General features: G+C 47.3%; 2 protein-coding genes across 4 annotated transcripts in view; both read right to left on the reverse strand.

Moving 5' to 3' along the window:
• EXOG (exo/endonuclease G) overlaps positions 1 to 1,677 on the reverse strand; it is a 32,339-nt gene extending 30,662 nt beyond the window's left edge. For 2 of the 3 annotated variants that reach the window (XR_016036167.1, XM_088831728.1), the window contains exon 1: positions 757 to 1,398. Coding sequence is in view for 2 of the 3 variants with exons in the window: in XM_088831728.1 (XP_088687854.1) it covers positions 757 to 952 (196 nt within the window). In the remaining variant the exon portion in view is untranslated. The other variant, XM_055414622.2, reaches the window with a different exon arrangement.
• A 2,145-nt stretch (positions 1,678 to 3,822) lies between these two features.
• Positions 3,823 to 14,893, reverse strand: part of ACVR2B (activin A receptor type 2B) — a 35,175-nt gene continuing 24,104 nt past the window's right edge. Inside the window, exon 11 of the mRNA XM_055414620.2 lies at positions 3,823 to 14,495. Coding sequence (XP_055270595.1) covers positions 14,301 to 14,495 — 195 coding nt within the window. The 3' untranslated portion in view covers positions 3,823 to 14,300. The remainder of the gene's footprint in view (positions 14,496 to 14,893) is intronic.

A 14,893-nucleotide genomic window follows, 5' to 3' on the forward strand; every position in this document is an offset into this window, starting at 1 on the left:
CAATTACTTACAAGGCAAAGAAGAGAGTAAGCAAAATACTAGTTTGGCCTAAAATCAATTGCATAATTCTAGCTAAGTAAACTGTAGCTATTTCATTAACTGTTAAATAAGAATCCGATTTTACTGGTATTTCACATCTAATTTTCAAGTCTCTGCACCACATAATGCAGTGTACTCAAGAAAAACTCCTGTCATTGATATAACTGAATGGGGGACAGCCGACCTAGTCACCACGCTTTAAGAGTTAATGTGGGCACAAAAGCACAGACTTTTAATTTTAAAATTTTTTTTTTTAAGACCCTCATTCAGGGACTTCCCTGGCAGTCCGGTGGTTAAGACGCCAGGCATCCAATGCAGGAGGTGCTGCTTCAATCTAGGGTCGGGGAACTAACATCCCACATGCCTCGCAGCCAAAAAAAAAAAAAAAAAAACCCAAACAGCAACAAAAAGACCTCCTCATTGACACTCTTCCTCACTGTCTGGTACTGAGGCAGAGATGTATGCTGCAGCAAGACACTGGTAAAATTGGCACAGCTTTTCCTAGTGGGAGAAACTAAACACCTACTGAACAGGGAGTCAGTTTCCAAATAACCCTCTTTCCATGCCCTCTCCAGGCTTCACCTCACCAGAGTAGCTCTCTTGCTACATGCCAAGTGTCAAAACGAGCAAATGAAACGCACACGTTGGAGATAGAAATGAGCATGAGCTCATCTACTTTGTCAAACGTGAGGTACACCTGATAACTTGCAGATTTACTTGCGCTGAAGAAGGCTAGCAGATGTTCTTCATTTGAACAATGATCAAAGGAGGACAGCTCCCGGATCTCCCCAACCTTTTTGGCATCAGGGACTGGTTTCCTGAAAGACAATTTTCGCAAGGAAGGACCGGGGGGTAGGCCGATGGTTTCAGGATGATTCAAGCTCATTACATTTACTGTGCACTTTATTTCCATTCTTATTGCATGAGCTCCACCTCAGATCATCAGCCATCAGATCCCGGATCTTTGGGACCCTTGTGTTAAAACTATGGGGTCCTCCGTTCATTCATCTATACTTACTAGACACCAATTTACCAGGTACTGGGCCGTGTATACGGTGGAGAACAAAACAAAACAAAACAAAAAAAAACACGGTCCGAGCGCTTATGGAGCTAGCAATCAAGGGGACAGGAGACAGTGAAAAGCACGTGTGGGGATCAGTGCTTGGGGGACTGATCAAGTAGACCCCAGCGGGAAGGAAGTACACGGAGCGGGCAGGCGAGACGCGCCGGGGGGAGAGGAGGCAGAACCCAGAGACTGGACAGCGGACACCAAGGGCCAGGCGAGCGGCGACAGCGCGCGTCCACGGTTACGGCTGCTGCCCGAGGCAGGAGCCGGGACCGAGCCCTGGGGGCCCGCGCACTCACCGTCCGCCTCCTGCACCAGCACCGCTGGCTCAGCATCCCGACTCCGGAGGAAGTGCGCGGCCACGAGCCCGGTGCTTGCAGCGCCCGCGACAGCTCCGGCCACGAAGCCACTCAGAAAGCGCCGGGACCCGCGCAGGCGGGAAGCAAAACTCGCAGCAGCCATCTTGCCCGAGACGCGAGCCTCCTGCCGCAGCGCAGGCTCGCGCCGGGTCGGCCGCCCGAAAGCCAATCGCTCGCTCGGGGCCCAGGCGCGTGCGCCGCCTCCAGTCGCCCGGCACCGAGGCCCTCCCGGGCGCCCAAGGCCGGGGCGCGAGCGCGCGCCCCCTGGGGACCGACCGGGAAGCCCAGGCGCACGCAGGCTGCACCTCCAGTCCTCTGGGGCCCGGTGATGCGCGAGGGCTGAGTAGCTGCACGTAGAATCCTTTTAGTCCCACTTACTAGGCGAGTACACCACTAGCACATGCTTACAGTAAGGTCCTAAGAACCGAGATTCCAACTCAGATCTGATTCTAAAACCTGTGCCACATTAGGTGTGTTCAGGACACGTGACTCTGGAGTCGCATGCTACACAAATCGTAACTTCCTAAGACAGCTTTGCACCTCCTAAGGAGTTTCTTGACAAGACAGTACTCCATGGTAGTTTAGGACCCTGAATCACAGCACAGGGTTTTGGATCCCTCTCACCCACTTTCCACCTGCTTCCTCTTTTGAAACAAGAATACTTCTTAGACCCTAGGGTTTTTGTGAGAATTAAAGGAGATTAAGCATATAGTGTTTTGAGAACCTGAGGCATGTTGTTAAATGCTCTGTTAACATTCACAATTTGTTATTTAGCTCTGTTTTCTATATGAAATCCAGATTGCTGAATGCTTGCTAAGAAAGGATATGTTTTATGCACTCCCACTCACAAATAGGTCTTCATCTTGCAGCATAATCTCTAGCATTCCATGTGGACTTAGTTCACTAAGCAGGAAACCATTGCTAACTTCAATGTAGACATTGTTTTGACAGTTTCATGACTCCATGCTTCCTCCCAGGAGTACCTGTCATGAAGTCATTTTGTATCATCCCCTGGGCCTCTGACACTAACTGGTTTAGCTAGGTCAACCAGTCTTCCCAAGAATTTCAAATCTGGAATTTTGTCCAGGTAGCAAAGCTGTGACAAGTGGAACTCTGGCACCTAAGGCCTTTTTTCCTGCTAAGTAGTCAAAGAGCAGATGCATCTGGTTTTGCACAGAACACAAGGGGATCAAATGCTGAGACACAGGTGACAACAGTCTGTAATGCCAAACCCCGTTTCCAAGGCCCCTGAAGAAGTTCAGACATATCCTGACTGCCCAGAACTGGGCTGGCCACTTGTCCCAGGATCCTTCCAGCAAAGCCCCCTTTTTGTCTAGTGGTGTCTGGCATCTGCAGTCGAGTCCAGACAAATACAACCAGGCAGCGCTAGTTATCTGTAGGTTTCAAAGCTGCTTCCACCAGAATCTACTAAATATACACACTTGAGAGGTATTTCTCAAGGCCCTCCGGAGTGCCATGCAGTGAGCTAAGCACTAGAGAGGGGATGGTGGGTGACTTCTCTTCTTCCACATCCTGCACTTGGAAACAAAGGTGGGACCCCATACTGGGTCCGAAGAGTCAAGAATTAGAAGGAAAGATCGCCTGACTCTGGGTAGGGTGCCTCCTCTGGGCCTGTTGGCCTACCTTTAAAATGAAGGATTAGTAGTTTTAAAACTGTCATCAGGCGAACTCTAGTATTCCATAGGGGTGCTTGAGAAGGGAAGGAGGGGGAGGCAGACTTAATGGCCCCTGAGTCGCCTTCTACTTGCTCATGTGGGCAAGCCTGCTTTTATGAACTGGCTTGTACTTCCATTTCTGTTTCAAACGAAAAAAATTCCTTTGCTGAAGAGAAAGCAAACCAGATGGCCCCTGCAGTTCAAACTTCCAATGTTGTTAGCACCAAGGTCTTTATTCAAAAACATTATTAGCTTTTTGTCTTCCTCTCCTTCTCATGATTAAGGACACTCACTGATAAAAGGTGAACTTCCTAACACTTAAAAGGACAAAATGGACCCAAAACTGAACAGGTGATTCCTAAATAAAGGGCCCCTCCCTTCATCAAAAATTGTTCCCAGATGTTCCAAGCAAGTTATTTAAATCTTCATAATAAAGTGAATAAAAATGCACTGACCCCACCAGAAGGATTCAAAGCAGTTGTTTCTGCACACTTAGCAAGTACTAGTCACAGGCCAAAAAAAAAAACATCTTTTATCTTACTGCAGAAAGCAGTGAGGTGATTTCTGAGTCTCTCCTGTTTTATTAGGTAGTAGAGACTACAATCATTTTATTTGCAGGGAAGCATGTTTGCCTCTAGTGAGGTAATTCAGAAACTCCACAACAAAGGACTTGACTTGCTGATTCACATCTGGGGAGGTGTTCCATCACTGTATTTTTTAATAGCTCAGCAAGTGACCCGGGTACTCGACCACGTTTGGAAATGGCAGCACTTGTATTCCACAGCAGTCCTGAGTATAACGTTTTTTAAAACTGGGTTTCTCTGCTTCACTTACAAAAATAGTGTTCAGGGCTGTCTGCCAAGCACATAGGACTGTGGGGCAGCGTTGCGTGAGGGGTGGTCTTGGGGATTTGCAAAACACACCCCTGCTCTGCAGGGACATACTCAAGAGTCCCAGGATGGTCCACGAAGGAGATGCCCACTGTGTCTCCAACTAAGTACTGAGCTTCTGAAGGGCAGAACTGGAGACCTGTGTTTAGTCACCCATAGGAACTTGGCAGCTTGGTATCAGCCATTAACAACCGCAGGTGTCCCAGACAGGAACTCACAGAGGTGCTCAAGTTGGCCCTGTAAGTGGGAGAACAGAACCCCCCTGCCGTGAGATTAAGAGAGACCACAGGGTTTTATTATTATTATTATTATTTTATTTTCATATACAAAAAGATAAAACTTGAAATAGTTCTAGATTTTTCCTCCTATTCTGTTGGGGTGTGGCTGCTTCTTCACACGGGGGGGTTGGGTGGGGGACTACATTCACATCGGTTTATTTGAGGACCCAGTGCAGAGTTTAAGCAGCAAAACCCCAACTTAGCAGATCTAATTTCAAACTTGACACTCATTTCTAAAATTACCACAGTAAAAAGGAACAAAGATCCACTGCAAATGAATGAACTATGATACAATGTTCTTTCCAAAATGTCTTCATTTTGCAACTGTAATTACATGGATGTCTGCTTTAGGCCATTTCAGGTGTGTGCGGGTATTTAATATATATAGGTATATTTTATATATATATAATATATATATATTATATATATATAAATCAGCACGCTTTTCAAATCCAGACAGGGTAACAGCAACAAGCTTAACTCTGTGTGTATGTATATATATATATTTTGAACATGATACTTTAGTGTGACTTTTGTTAATTCAGTAGTACGATCTACTTGTGTTCTACAAAATCTTTATTGTATAGCTACAAGGGTGAAAAGTGACTATTACATTTACATCTCACATACCCTGGTACACAGTACTTATTGAATTTGAGCCAAAAACAAGAAGTCTTTAGTTTCAGCACTTGAAGAGCTTCCTCAACTTCTACTGTCTGAAATCATATCCTAGTCACATTTCCAGAGTTTGCAAATTATTCATTATTGTAAACGGCAAGAAAACAGGTGAATCCAAACTTTTAATTACAGTTTTATATACAAGTTAGATAACACAGCTCAAGAAGACTTTGCTATCCATCCTAAACCCAACACACACATTCTCCACTAAGTTATTAGACAAGTCTTAGGGTTTTCTGTTTTTCCCTTACAAATAATACAAACATTTAGAAGGAGCTGGTAAAACTGATATATTACGATGGCAAATGAGAGGTGACATCTATTGGTTCCAAAATTGGTCCTGCAAATGTACTCTGCTGTGTTCTTTAACTGTGTGTCTGTTGCATGCAGAAGCTCTTTTCACAAGAACTGACATCAAACTCAATATAAGTTGAATTTACAGTACTGTATGAAGTTATTCAGATTCAAGGACAAATGTGGAAAAATGTTAACACATGGAAAATTTGGCCTTTGATGCTATCATAAATGTGTCAAATTCATAAGCAGATTCTTTTGGTACAGTTGAAAAATGCCATCGTGTGGATTTGTGGTGTGGAACTGAAATCTCAAAGTATGTTTCTCATCTGCGGTAACCCTCATCCCCACCTCAATTCTCAAGTACCACCCAATTTACTTTTGCATTTTTACAGATTTCTAGAAGAAAAAAAAATGGAGAGGGGAGGAAAACGACGCTGGCATTTTAACAAGTCTTCCCCTCCCAGGAGGTCGTCAGGCTCTCAGATGAGGTCTCCTAAGAATCTCTGCATGAACACTGGCTCTCAGACGGCCTCTCGCAAATGACCTGGACACTTTCCAAATCAAACCCCAGCTGTTGCCTCATCCTTCCTACTCTCATCTCTGTCGTTGCTGGTTTAAGATTTCGATGAGTGCATTTTTCGCTTATGGAAAAAATTATTGGCGAAACATACACTTAACTTGTGGCAGTGCTCTGAGAAAACCTCAGCTAGGCTAAAGCCCCTGCAGAGAGGAGAGAGAACACTCTGAGGGCGGAGTCGGGACCCAGCGGGGACACGCTGACCCTGCTGTCCCACGGTCAGCAGGACCAGCCAGACAGGCAGCCCACGCTCATAGGGCTGAGTTACCACTTTAATCTTGGTCTGCCATCTACGCCCCGGAGATGCAAATTCAGATGTGGTGACTGCTGGTTAATTAAACTTTCTGAACTGGTTTAAAAAAAAAAAGGCTCTTTAAAAATATATATATATTTATTTATTTAAAATACATCAAAATGACAAACAGCCATAACCCGCAAGGCCTAATTTCACAGCAACGTATGCTACAGACATCTTCCCAAAATGCACTGTGGTGGATGGGATGGGGGGGATCAATCCTGCCATTTAAGGGAATGTTCTACACTTGAGCTTTAGCGACTGGACGTGTGTTACTAAGAGCTCATTTTCAGAACTCATTTGTGAACAAGGCCAACCAACTGAATCACTTTGCCTATTCAGACACGAGAATACTGAAAATGGCAGAATTCAGAGTGGAACATGGGAAGCACCGTTCAGATGACACTCAAGACCCATCCCACCACAGGGCCGTGAAGAGCTTGCCAGAAGCCCCTTACTTTTCAATCCTTGGGAAGAGTTTTACTTTAAAACAAACGAGTACCCATACTCGGCAGGGTTCCTGCATGTGTTTGTGTGTGTGTGTGCGTGTTGCAAGCCTGCAGTTTCGAGAGGACCCAGATGTTTCAACAGGAGGTCTGAGGTAACTGGTTCTTAACACACCTGGAGCACAGAACTGCATCCAGAAAACACAGCTGGGAAAAAGGAAAAAGGTGGGATTTCTGGCTAGAAAAGACAAGTAGAAAAAAGCTTACAGCAGTTGCTTTTGGAGGGAGGCAGGTGACAAAAACAAAGGCACAACAGAATTACATTCCAAGACGAGTGGCTGGAGGGCAGACAAACGCGCTTTGATGGGGAACAGGAAAGGACCGACTCCCAGAGTGCTCCCGGACCTGCCGAAACTCATTCATTCAAGTATAAAAGGGGTGGCGTAAAACGGTACTCTCGGCCAGCCTGGAGAGAAGCACAGCAGGTTTAACAGGACACATGAGAGACTCTCCTGACAACACCGTCCCGACCAGCGCACCTTCAAACCCAGCGGCTGAAGCCAGAAGGCCTTCAGCAACTGTGGATACAGAGTATTAGCTACATGACTGACCTCTTATACATTCCCATCAGAAAGGCTCACCCCAGTAACCATCCACTCTACCCAAAAACCAAAAGGCTAATGTATAAAGACCGCCTTCCACATCACGGCAGTGATGCTGACCTTTGTAGGAAGAGCAGGAAAACCCTATAGATGTGGGCAACAGGCCCTGATGGCACATGGTTCCAAGCCTCCTGCGCGGGCTCCAGGGTTGCTCGCTAGACTCAAGTGGCGAGCCAGCCCAGCCCCTCTCGCCTCCCAGCAGCCTTAACAGAGAAGACAAACATGCCAGGCAGCCCTCCATTCACTCTGATCGCAGTGTCCACACACCACGCCCCTCCCTTTCCGAATGGAAAATTCTCTCCTGAAAACTGGATAACTTGGTCTGAGACCATTCGGTTTGGCAGATTTCTCCAATCACCAAATCCTCGTTGTACACATTTGTTGCCTGAATCTTCCTCGAGTCCCAAGCCACCCCAATCTGCACTCCGGTACCATTTCTGTTCCCCGAAACCCCTCCACACCACTACACCCATGAGAATAACTTACAAAGGAATTATTCACCTCAGAACCCTTTGTTCAAAAGAAATGTCAGGAGGAAGCATGTACGTAAAGCACACTGCAGGGTCCTCTGGCCTCTCCAGCCCCTCTCCTCGCAGACTGTCCCATGTAGACAGCTGCGAGTGGAGTCTGGGGCCAAACAAGAGCCACCGGGGCCTGCACTCTGCCAGTGTATCAGCGAGAAGCCGCATGAGCATTGAGTGACAGCCCCACACCACTCACAGTCCAGTGGACGCTTATCGTGGAAGGTAAAGCTCATGACTCTGATTACAAAATCATTCCTACTCAAACTCACTAGACTTTATAAAAATAATCTGTGGTATAAAACAATCTCCACACACTGTGCAGAAGAAATCTGTCGGGTGATATAACTAAATATATATGCCGTGCTATAGATTTCTTAAAGTAAAATTTCAAGTGTCATATCTCTAGTATATAACCTATTCTTTTTATATATTTACAACGCTACCTAACAACATTCCAATGCGAACGTGATTGGGAGAATCCAGGAGTGAGCCCGAGCCCAACCCACAGCAGAAATTCCCAGGGCTCAAGACAGGACTCCTCCATTTGCAAAAAAAAGACCCATCCACATCTGCCCGAAAAGCATGAGCTAATGGGTCCTATTTTTTTAACTGTGAGCTTTAAAATGTAAACTTTGCAAGTGAAGGAAACGCCCTTCTGTGGATGTCCAGAAAAGCCCACATTTGTAGAATCCACTGCACACGCACACACACCTGTGTGTATATTTCTTCAGTGTCCTGTGGCTGGCTTGCAGTAGTTCTCAGAATTGCCTCGGCTCCAGACAATCCAAAGACACTCCTGGAAAGGGCAGTGCAGAGCCCATCTCCACATGCTGGCATTTAGAGAATATGCGTTTTAATTCATGAGGAAAAAACACTTGTCTTATCACTACGAGCTGCCATAGGAGCAAATAAAATCTCACTGGTTTTGGCACTACAGGGATACATGAGGATGCCAATCACAAAGGCCTGTTTCATTCACACCTGGAAGATACCGTCACAACAATGTAAAAGCTGGGTAAAAAGTTTCAGTAGTGGTAAATCCTTTCAATTCAAAATTCTGTCCAAACCAAAGTTTACAGTGAACGCAAAACGAGTTTAAAACAAGAATATTCAAAATATTCCACTAGGTAATCTGGACTTCTACTTGATGGTAATTCTTAGTTCTCCTGGACCCACTGCAGTCGGCCCTCTATATGGAGGGTTGGGGGGTGGAGATCCGAAATCCACTGACGCAGAAACCTCTTGTATAAAATGACGCACATTTGAAATCACCTCCAGATTATTTATAATACCTAATATAACAAAATACTATGTAAGGAGTTGTAAATACAATGTAAGTACTATGTAAAGAGTTGCCAGTAAGTGGCAAATTCAAGTTTTGATTTTTGGAACTTTCTGTAATTTTTCCCCAAAATATTTGATTCAAGGTTGGACGAACCCGAGAATGAGGAACCCATGGATGCGGAGGGCCAACTGTAGTTGTTTTTCAAGTGGCTGAGTCACATGCGTTAATTTCCAAGGGAAGGGTGCATTTTAAAATTCCATTTATTTTTGCTACAAAACTAAATCCTCTTAAAAAAACAAAAGAGAAACTTCCCCAAGCCTCCTAAAGGTCTGGGATACATTCATAGGTGGACTGCTGGTTGCAAATTAACTTTCAGGAATCTTACTTAAAGAACATGCCTATAACCCTGAATTCACTGTTTACAAATCTAGACTAAGAAGAAAAACAAACAGTTCATCAACTGAATTACTGGGCTGGTTTCTTTGCCTAAAACATAACTCCTGATTGAGACTTACAACTCATCATTACTAGGCTGAACACATTAGCTACTGAGTACTTTACTAGTTCAGCTTTTGTAAACAGCCATTGACCACCAGAAAAAGCCACCTTGTCTCCTTTTCTTTTTTGGCTGCTTGCCCTGAACCAAAAGGAGAGGGAGTGGGATGGGGTGGGGGGTGGGGGGATAGTTAGTCAGTTCCCTGTGCTTCTTGAAGAGTCAGGTCTGAGGCAGGCCTGGCCATCTCTCCAAATATTCAGAAGCAGCTGGGACTGACAAACTGAGTTAACTCCTGGAAAATACTTTCCAATTTAGGTATTTTTCTAGTGAGCCAAGTTCTCCGGAATAACGCCTGGCTGTTCAACTTCCAGTATGCATTCTCAGTCACATGCCACTCTTTGTGACCCCACAGACTACAGCCCACCGGGCTCTTCTGTCCATGGAGTTTTCCAGGCAAGAATCCTGGAGTGGGTTGCCATTTCCTACTCCAGGGGATCTTCCCCAACCAGGGACTGAACCCACGTCTCTTGCATTGCAGACAGATTCTTTACCACTGCACCACCTGGGAAGCCCCTTAACTTCTAGTACCAGTTCTAAAAACTTACATACGTATGCTCACTATATTACTTAAAAAAAAAACCACAAAATCCTTGTACTGCCAACAGATGCTGGGAACTTCACATTGTATACTGGAAGAGGCAGAATTCCATTTGCAAGAGGGCCATCTAGTCCTCCCATCCCAATGGAATAGCTCCCTCCCTGGCCTCATGGTTCAGAGTGCAGGGGCCACGGGATGGGGCTCTCTGAGCCACACACGACATATGGTGGACCCTCAATACACGGCTTGGCCTGCCACGAAGGAAACACCACACATGCACCAAGCACCCAAAGAGGCTAGCTGGAGAGAAAGGAGACAGAGAAGAACCACAGGATCCCCTGCTCAGCCCCCTAAGGCGTGACAGGACCAGCCATGACAGGAGGTCAGCCTAGTCCCTCGGGGCAGAGGGAGAACCCCCTCGGGGGCCTGGAGATGACAAATGTTTCCCTTGGCTGAGAACGCAAGAGTGGGCGGCTCAAGCATCCTGAGGCTATCCGAGGCTGCACAAGGTCCCTCTTCTTCTGGACACATGCCGCCCCATCCAGACAGGATGAAGTCTGCGTCAGCAGCAGCTGGCACGTGTAAGGAAGCCTCCCCAGCAGGACTGAGCCCTTGGGGCCCCTACTGAGAGCCAAGAGGACAAGAAGGCCACCTGAACACCAGGCTGACGGCGCTTACCCCATGCTGCCAGGGCCAGGTCTCCCTTCCTCCTCAGAAGGATCTGTCTGTGGCCTTCACACCCCAAGTACTTCAACCAGAGAAGGACCCCTGGGAGGGACCAACGGCCCCAGGATGTGCTAACGCCCATGCCCTCCCATGGCCTGTGATGAAGAGTCCTCTGCGGAACACTGTGACACAGTGGCCTCCGTCCCTACATGTCTCCTCCTTTCCTTGCTCACTCCTGGGTCTCTCTGGCTCAGGAGACCTCCCCACGAGTGACCAAAGAGAACACACTCTCCACAGCCAGGGGCCTTCCTGGACGACAGCACCCTCGGGAGGAAGGGGCAAGGATCCTGGTCCACTTCTGTCCTCTGACTTGGCCAAACCTCTATCCTGAACAAACCGGGGACGATGAGACCAGACTCCACGGCTCCCGGTCTTCCACAGAGCTTGGAGGGAGAGAGAAAAAAAAGTAGGAGTGATATGAGCTCCCTGGAAATGGAGAGTGCGTGAAACATCTGTGGAGATGAGCAGAGGCTGAGCCCCACAGCCCCATCGGCACAAGCCGGAGTCGTGGATGGCTGACTCCTCAGAGGACAAACATGACTTTATCAGAGGCAGAAGACCCCCCTAGGCCCCAGCGGGATGTCAGGAGAGAGATGCCCACCTTCTCCTGGCCACGAGCATGGTCAGGGACACTCGGCACAGCACATGTGCCACCAGAAGCCCTCTGCCAAGACACACCACATGGGGGCCAATCCCAAAACCTCATTCTGGTGTCACAGCCCCAAGGAAGTGACAGTGGCTGGGCACAGGGTCAGCAAACAGGGACCCCCATCCCTGCCTCCGACTAAAGGCCAGCCCTGCGGGCCCCACAGCAGGGCAAAACTTGCTCTCATGAGAATCAAGCCAGCACAAGAAAGAAAACCTGCCCAGAGGAAATCTAAAATCAAACAGAGGCTAGGGTTTAGTGTTCCACATGGGAGAGCATCAGGGATATGATCAATCCTGTCGGAATTTCTTAGTGGTTTATTTGTTTCTTCTGAGGGTTGAAAAGTAGAGACGCCCAGCACTGCCTAAGTAAGGAGAAAGCTGGAGAAACCAGATATGGCACTTTTCAATAAATATTTTAAAGCTTCTGAAAGAAATAAGTGGAAAAGAAAAGCAACTGCTGTAAGGCCTGTTTGCTGTTAAAAATCATTCCGAGGGAAGAAAAATACCACAGCACAAAATAGTTTTTTTTAAAAAAAAAAGGAAGAAGAAATAGACAAATAACTTACTAAAAAAAACAAAAACCTGTCCCTGGAGCCACCCTGGCCGGTCACATTCTGACCCATGAAGCAAAGCCCGCCTCCCACCATGCTCTGTGTCCAAACACGCAGAGGAGGACACAGCCTGGGGGGCCCAGAGCCCCCGCCACCCGGCCGGGCCGCCAAAGGGGCTCCAGAGACCTACCGGTCAGCTTCCCTCTCGCCACCACTGCTTTGCTTAAGAAATCAAGTCTCAAGTAAAATTACCTCATGGGGGTCTAAAGGCCACAGTTCTCCCAGGTTAAAGTGGGGTCGCCTGTCATTCTGAACAATGACCTCTCAAGTCGAGGGAAACAGCGGAACCTCCAAAAAACTCAGGAGGAGACGCCACCCGGTTCTCACCCCAGTCAACCTCTCCCCATTGCCCACCAACTCGCCTACCCTCAAGGTGAAGAGATCCAGTTTGCAAATAAAATGGTCTACAGCAATGGGAAGGAAACGCCTTCACAAATAAGAGTGATGAATGCCCAGACTCAGCCCAGACAGCCAACCCACAGTGGATGACAATTATTTACAAGGGGACATTATCAACGAAAAACGGGAGCACTCCCTAGAAGACTCACAACATTTTTTTCTTTTTCTCTATTTCTTTTAAACTTTCTTGTCATAAAAGCCAACTTACATTAAAATATACTTACTACGAGACAACACAACTAATAAAATATATAATAAAACTTACACAAGTAGAAAATTCTGAGGTATTTCTGGTTTGAGGTGGTCTGTGGTCGTGAAGTTTTAATTCTTTTACTTTTCAAAATTTAAACCTCGGAAGCCACATAGCAAAGCGTTTGTGTGGACGTGTATGTTTTGTTTTTTTCTAAAAAAATTTGCATGTTTCATAAATTAAAAAAAAAAGTCAAAAGTTGAAACAGCAGCATTAGGAACATTCACTGACAGAGCAAGCTTATGGCAACACAGAGAAACGGTTTTTTCGAATATGCACCTCTTTTGTAAGGGGGTCTGGAGAAAGCTGTGTCCACGAGCTACATAAAGGGACAGTAATGTCACCACACAGGGCAGAGCCAGCGCCGCAGGACTCTGGGGCTCTCCAGAGAGACAGGCCTTGGCCAGGCCGGACCCAGGAAATCCTCTTGCCCCGGCTGTGCAGGGCACCCACCCCGTGGCCATTTCCCTGAACTGCTCCAGGAGGAAACTATTTCAGTTCTTCCTCCATTATAGATACTTACAGTATAATGTCTCATGAAGACTGTACTCACTAAACTGTGATGATTTCTACCCTTGCTGAACCTTAAAATCAGGGTAGACAAAAAAATGTTGTGTCCTATGCCCAAGCCCAAGTGAGTGGAAAAATTAACTGGACAGGGCACACGGACGGGCCAGAGCCACAGCTGATTCCAGACTTTCTCCAAACCCCGCTGCTGCTGTTCATGCTCGGCCTCCACACAATCCTTCCCCTCGATTCCGGGTTACCTGAGAAGTAGTCTCATAGCAAAGGATGTTGCTCCGAATGTGCCCGAGTCCAGTGTAGCTCTGCTCCAGAACCCACCCCCAGCTCCGTCCTCCCCTCCAGTCCAAAGCATCCTCAGCCTCAGCCCAGTTTTTCCTCGGTCAGGACAACACCCGTTAATCCGTGAAAAGACACGCCTGCTGTTTCTTAAACTCACTGTCTAAAAAGGGAAAAAAACACAGGAAAAGGTGAGGCGGGAGGGGGACGAGGGCAGAGGGAAACTCCTCGTAGGAGGAAGATGTGTTCCTATGTAACAGTCTTCAAAGGTTCCTCTAGGTAGAGTTTGCAGCATTAAGTTTCCTAAGACAGGATGGGTTTCTTCGTGTCACAGGTTCTGAGACAACAAACAAAGAGAAAGCGGAGAAAAATGGACCCCGGAGGGCAGGAGGTGGCCGAGGCTCTTCAGCACGGCGCTGGTTCTGCATTCACAGCTCAGCACCTCAGCGCCTGCTGGCGTGTCCGCTGTTTGCGATACAGTAGAGCAATGTGCTGGTAAAAACTGATCCAATCCAAAAAATAATATTAATAATAATAATTATAATAATTATAATAATAATAAAAAGTCAAGGTAAAATAGCAGCTGCATTTTATGTGTTTGTTGGTATTATGGGATTTCCAAAACAAAACACAACTTTTTTTTTTTTCCTTTCCTCTTCAGATCTACTGAGTCTGGAGATCCACTCGTGTCCTGGGCTATTAGATGCTCGATTCCTTCGGGGGCAGGTCCACGTTGGTGACAGAGGTCACCAGGGAGACAAGACAGTCCGAGGTAGTGCCGTTGACTGACCTCCGGATCAGGGACACTCGCTCCTCCACACAGCCCGCGGACAGGCGAGCCTCCGCGTCGTGGTCCCAGCACTCCTCGATGGTCACGCAGAGCTGGGCCAGGCCCTGCACGCCGGCGGGAGAGAGGAGACACATGCCTTTGCTGGTGGCCCTCAGTGAGGACAAGCAAATCAGACAATGTTCCCGAGGACTGAGCCCACAGGCCCGTCCACAGGGGTCTGGGGTAAGCTCCCCTGCCAGCAGTCAGCATCCTGAGCCCCCAGCCTCCTCCACAGACCCCAGGAAAGGGAAACTGAACCTCAATACTCAACGAGGGAATCCAGGGCCCCACGGGGCTGCCTGCCTTGGAGTGGTGACATTGCAACAAAATCTCAGGCAAAGCCCAAATCACATGGGGGCCCAATGTGCAGTTACAGTGGAGACAGAGGGGGCCTCATCCAACCCTTTTTCCATGGCCCCCAGAACCTCCCTAGAGTCCAGGGAATGTGGCCTGACACCCTGTG

The sequence above is a fragment of the Moschus berezovskii genome, chromosome 24 (assembly GCF_049115385.1).
Source record: "Moschus berezovskii isolate FMDL1 chromosome 24, NW_MosBer_1.0, whole genome shotgun sequence".
In the NCBI taxonomy this organism is placed as follows: Eukaryota; Metazoa; Chordata; class Mammalia; order Artiodactyla; family Moschidae; genus Moschus; species Moschus berezovskii.